At 53.3% G+C, this 5519-nt stretch overlaps 1 protein-coding gene across 3 annotated transcripts in view; it reads right to left on the reverse strand.

Moving 5' to 3' along the window:
* The window catches only part of LOC132460084 (disabled homolog 2-interacting protein-like), a 29388-nt gene extending 24173 nt beyond the window's left edge, over positions 1 to 5215 (reverse strand). The window contains exons 1-4 of one of the 3 annotated variants that reach the window (XM_060055106.1): positions 5065 to 5215; positions 4823 to 5006; positions 3702 to 3820; positions 841 to 970 (exon numbers count right to left, since the gene is read on the reverse strand). In XM_060055106.1, coding sequence (XP_059911089.1) covers positions 841 to 970; positions 3702 to 3820; positions 4823 to 4901 — 328 coding nt within the window. In that variant the 5' untranslated portion in view covers positions 4902 to 5006; positions 5065 to 5215. Of the gene's footprint in view, positions 1 to 626; positions 779 to 840; positions 971 to 3701; positions 3821 to 4822 lie in introns of those variants that run through there. The other 2 variants (XM_060055107.1, XM_060055108.1) reach the window with 2 other exon arrangements.
* Between the last annotated feature and the right edge of the window lie 304 nt (positions 5216 to 5519).

Genomic DNA, 5519 nt, shown 5'->3' on the forward strand with positions numbered 1-5519 from the left:
CACACACACACACACACACACACACACACACACACACACACACACACACACACAATAAACAGTAAACCAGTCAGTTAAACAATAAACCAGTAATTTAAACCTAGTAACCCAGTCCGTTAAACATTTAACCAGTTAGTTTAACCTAGTAAACCAGTGAGCAAAACTGTAAACCAGTGAGTTAAACAGTAAACCAGTGAGTAAAATAGTAAACCAGACAGTTTAACGTCAGCCAGTGAGTTAAACTGTAAACCAATCAGTTAAACAGTAAACCAGTCAGTAAAACAAAGTAGCCCAGTTAGTTAAATAGTAAACTAGTCAGGGAAACATAGTAAGCCAGTCAGTTTAAAAGTAAACCAGACAGTTAAACAGTCAGTCAATCAGTTGAAAACAGAAACCAGTCAGATACACAGTAAACCAGACAGTTAAACATCAAACCAGCCAATAAACAATAAACCAGTCAGTAAAATACAGTAAACTATTCAGATATACAGTAAACTAGTCAGTTAAACACAGTAGACCAAACAGTAAAGCAAAGTGAACCAGGCTGTTTAACAGTAAACCAATCACTTAAACATAACAATAAATAAGTTAAACCGTATACCGACTATCCAGAAATCCACTCTTACCATTTAAGTCCTGTATTCTATTCTCAATGTCCATGTCCATGTCTGTCTTCTTTATATCGGTTTCTTTACGTATTGTGTGTCTGTCTGTCTATCTGGTTGTCTAATGGTTGTCTAAATACTGTCTGTTTTATTCCAACTCATCAAGTTCATGTTCATGTTCTCGCGTCCTCCCCCCCCCCCCCCCCACCATTGCCCCATTTATGTCATATCTTACATTTGACAGTTGGCACGGCTTCTGTGGGGAAAGATTCCTTGGATGATGATGACGTCACATGCAGGGTGTGTCTTAGCAACCAAATGGGACAGGACTCCGCCCTGGATTGTGCCAGCAGGAACGGTTGGACCTACAGAGAGAGGAGGATAAAGACAGGAGATGTAAACGGAAAGGCCAACGAGAGGAAGAGGAGGAGTGAGAGAGGCAGAGCCAAGGATGATGTTGTACGTTGTTTTTCTGGTGAAAGGATAGGAATATATAATTTCAAGCTTTTCACAATAATCAATCATAATTCACTTACTAGAATATTTACAAAGAAGTATTCCTATCTGAACTGGTCCCATCCTGTATGGTAGATGGTGGTGCATTGCCTACAAGGGCACCCTGGTCCCGGGACCCTAACCACACACACGCACACGCACACACAAACACACCCACACACACCACACACTACTCACACACACGCACACACACACACACACACCCACACACACACACACACACACACCACACACTACTCACACACACACACTACTCACACACACACACACACACACACACACACACACACACACACACACACACACTGTGGCATCCCGCCCCATAAACCTCGGCCCGGGCGGGTCCGAGGGGAGGTGGTGGACGGCATACACCGCCGCCACCCACCGACCGGCGACAGAGAGCACCACGTCTCTCTCCCCAATCAGCGTGATTGGGGGACACCTGCTGGATGGTACCGGAGCCACGTTCAAAGGGCCGCGAGGACAGACAGAAGGGACTGGGAACCCACGGAGAGCGAGGAAGCCCACGAGACGACGACCCATTAGAGGCTCACGGAGACCCTAAGTCGTTCTTGTTAATGGACCCTGTATACCCCGTTTTTTTTTTTTTTTGCAGCGCGGGAGACCACGGAGAGCCTTGCCCTGCCCCCACGAGGCCGTACGACGGCTCGCTCGGCACGCCGCCCGCCGAGCTCCAACCGCCGCCCCCCGAACCGGCCGGCTCACCAAGCTCGGCCCCGGCGACGACGTGGAGGCGTACCTGGGGACGTTTGAGCGGACCCGCTCAACAGGCGAGCCCGAGACCTACCAGCCGAGACGGCCCGACCGTACCCCGCCCTCGAGCGGGCGATCCTGGCCTACTACGGCCACCACCTCGCGGCCCGCGACTGGCAATTTGACGTCCGGGGGGGGGCAGTCCGAACACAGATCGCTCGGCACGCGCGCCTGGCGAAAAAGGTGGCTGGTGGCGACAGGGGAGGGGCCCAGTCCTATCGACCGGGTCCTGATCGACAACACCATCCGGCAGCTACCGCTGGGCGCCCGGAGAGTACCGGCCCACCAACATCCCGACACGGTGGATGACCTCGTGAAGCAGCTGGGAGAACTGGCAGGTGGCCCAGCAACGAAGCGCCGGCACCGGGACGAGTCCACGGCCATCCCACCGAGACCCACGGGGACCCACGACCGGGGGCCCCGGCTCCACCACCAGACTCGCCGACACGGGCTCAGGGGAGCCGCGAGGGGAGGCGGTGTTATGAGTGTGGCCAGGCCGGCCACGGCCACATGGCCCGCTATTGCCCAGGAGACCGGGATGTGTCGCTGCCGTCGGCGTACGCAGGCGAGGGGACGAGTCGGCCCTGCCTGCTGGCGACCTGCTGGGCACGGGGGGGGCAACCGGGAGCCCCACCATCCCCGTGCGGGTCATGAATACGGACGCACAGGCCCTACTGGACACCGGCAGCGTAGTCACCCTTCTCCGCCCCGACCTGGCAGGTGGAAAGGAGGGGGGGGGGGGCCCTGGAGGTGGCCTGCGTGCACGGGGACACACGGATCTACAAGACCTGCCATGTGGTCGTCCGGACGCCGCATGGCGTGTTCACGGCGCGGGCGGGGGATCGTACCGCACCTCCCGGTGCCGCTCCTGATTGGCCAATATTCCACCGGCTGTGGGACCCGGAGCGGGAAGGCCGGGGAAGGAGAGAGCCTCCCCGCCGAGGGGGGAGGGGAGCTCGGCAAGCCTGCGGGGGGGGCCGCGCGGATCCCAGCGTCTCCCAGGCAGTCGACGGCCGAGGACCAGGGATCCGACGGGAACGGTCCCTCACCACCGGGATCCCCGATCTCCTCAGGGTGAGGAGGGACCGCCAGGACCGGCTCAACGGGCCCCCACAACGACACCCCGGACACCCTCACCGCGCCTGAGCCACATGGCCCACCGAGGGAGCCGGAGAGCTCCCCTCTGACCGAGTTCTCGGACTTCTTCCCCGTGAGGGGGGGGGGGGCTCGGACCGTCCAGGCCAGTTCGCCAGCGCCCAGCTCCAAGACGAGGCCCTGAAACACGCCTGGAGCCATGTGTTGGCCCACGACGGACAGACTCGAGACTCGGTGAGTCACCTACCGCACCCACATTTTAGCACTAGGGGGGGGGGGGGGCTACTATACAGGGTAGTGGAAGGAGAGGGGGGTGTCACGGAACAGCTTGTAGTCCCTAGAGCATATGTGAGTAAGATTCTGTTTATGGCCCACACCCACCTCCTGGGAGCCCATCTGGGCATGGACAAGACCCGAGACCGGGTCCTAGCGAGGTTCTATTGGCCAGGGGTGAAGAAGGATGTAGAGCGGTACTGTCAGGGATGTCCCGAGTGCCAGAGGGTAGCGCCGAGAACTTCTGTCCGCAACCCCCTCATCCCCATGCCGATCATCGAGACCCCGTTTGACCGGATAGCTTTGGATAACCCGCCCCACCGAGCACCGGGTTACCACAACACACACACACACACACACACACACACACACACACACACACACACACACACACACACACACACACACACACACACACACACACACACACACACACACCTCCAGGCTGTCCAGCAGCAGGAGCAGTGACTCAGTCAGGATGCAGAAGCGTGGGTTCCAGACAGCAGGCTGCGCCTTCTGACCGCAGGAAAACCAGTGGATGGAGGAGCACTGCATCTCTGATGACATTTTATGAGAACAACGTATAACCATCAATATTGTTCTAGCCATAATTGTGGTGGCCAAGGTTGATGCTTAAAAGACAACTATATTTTGCTCTTTATAGACTTTATTCATTTGAATAATTATTCCAGGGTTTAACAAGATTTTAAATATATGAAGCACAGTTCAGTTACCACAGTAACAGCCACCCTGATCGCTCTTGTCATCAAGCCGGCCAATCAGAAAAGCCAAAGCATTCTCCTCATCTCACCAACCCCAAATACCTGGCCTATACCAATACCCTTCTAGAGTGCAGAGAGCAGGATGTATCTCTGGTAAACACTGATATGAATGATCTTCACAAGCTAAGTAGGACTGTTCAGGAGGCACTGGATGACCTAGTGATCTAGAAAACAAGGAAACACCTTCACACTCTAGTGTGTAGGGTGACGGCCGAGGGCACGGTGCAGTACCTGTATATTAGTGCACTCTAGATTACCGAAGACACAGTGAAGAACATTGTGTGGGTTGACGCATTGTGATGGAAGTCACGTTAACATTAAATAACCTGCACAAACATGTTCCCATCACTGCACAACGATCTGTTCATGTGTTTCCTGGTTAGGGATGGAATTCTCTTTCAAACCGAATCCATGATCATAATAGTTTGAATTTGTATTTTTTGTTTAAACCCCCCTCCAAGATAGATAGTAAATGTACAGAATAAATACAGCCCTTTCTTCATTGCCAGTATAGATCATGTAAGTATACTGTCCTGTCACTCAAAATACTTTACTGCATAGTTAAAGTCCGACATTCAGAGGCTGGTGTCATGGCCATGCATAATCTACAATCTCATGTCCTCATTGAGGACTGTAAGGAGTTGCAGATGGACCTTCTCAGATGCTGTTACTCATCATTACAAAATAAAGTCAAAGGGAAAACACATGAGGAGGCAGATGGGGAAGAAAATCAGAAATCCAGCCTCCTGATCCAGCAGCCAATCACCACGCACTCACCCGCCACCTTCATCCACCCCACCTCCTCACACCTGGACAGTTGTCCCAAGAGCTTCTCCACAGCCACCTCCGTCTGCATGGTGTGAGGGGTCTAGACATGAGCCAGAGAGCAGTATCGGCCCTGGCTGTCTCTAGGTCTACAGACAGGAGCTGCTTCAGGAACTACCCTCATCAAATCATTCACCTGCCTCCCTAAACCCTGGCTGTCTCTAGGTCTACAGACAGGAGCTGCTTCAGTTCACCTGCCTCCCTAAACCCTGGCTGTCTCTAGGTCTACAGACAGGAGCTGCTTCAGTTCACCTGCCTCTCTAAACCCTGCACGTCCTGACACACAGGGACGGCGCCTCGCCCAGTCCAACGTTATCTTTTAAATAGACCTGAACTCGTAACACCTTAATTTACTTAACAGATTAACTCGGAGGCCATCTCACTCTCACTAGTACACACACACACACACACACACACACACACACACACACACACACACACACAAGATTGATAGAGATGGTTGACACTGAAAATGTGGAGACATTTATTTTAGAAGATTATACCACATGAGCTACGTAGCTTTGAAACCAGCCAATAACAGAATAATTGCAGCAGTGAGTGGGAGTATGATCAAAGAGGGCCTGCACACTGATAGGTCATGGGGTTTTGGTTAGTATACTGAGAGACCAAGGGTGTGTTGCCAGGATCT

The sequence above is a fragment of the Gadus macrocephalus genome, chromosome 6 (genome assembly GCF_031168955.1).
Source record: "Gadus macrocephalus chromosome 6, ASM3116895v1".
Classification (NCBI taxonomy): domain Eukaryota; kingdom Metazoa; phylum Chordata; class Actinopteri; order Gadiformes; family Gadidae; genus Gadus; species Gadus macrocephalus.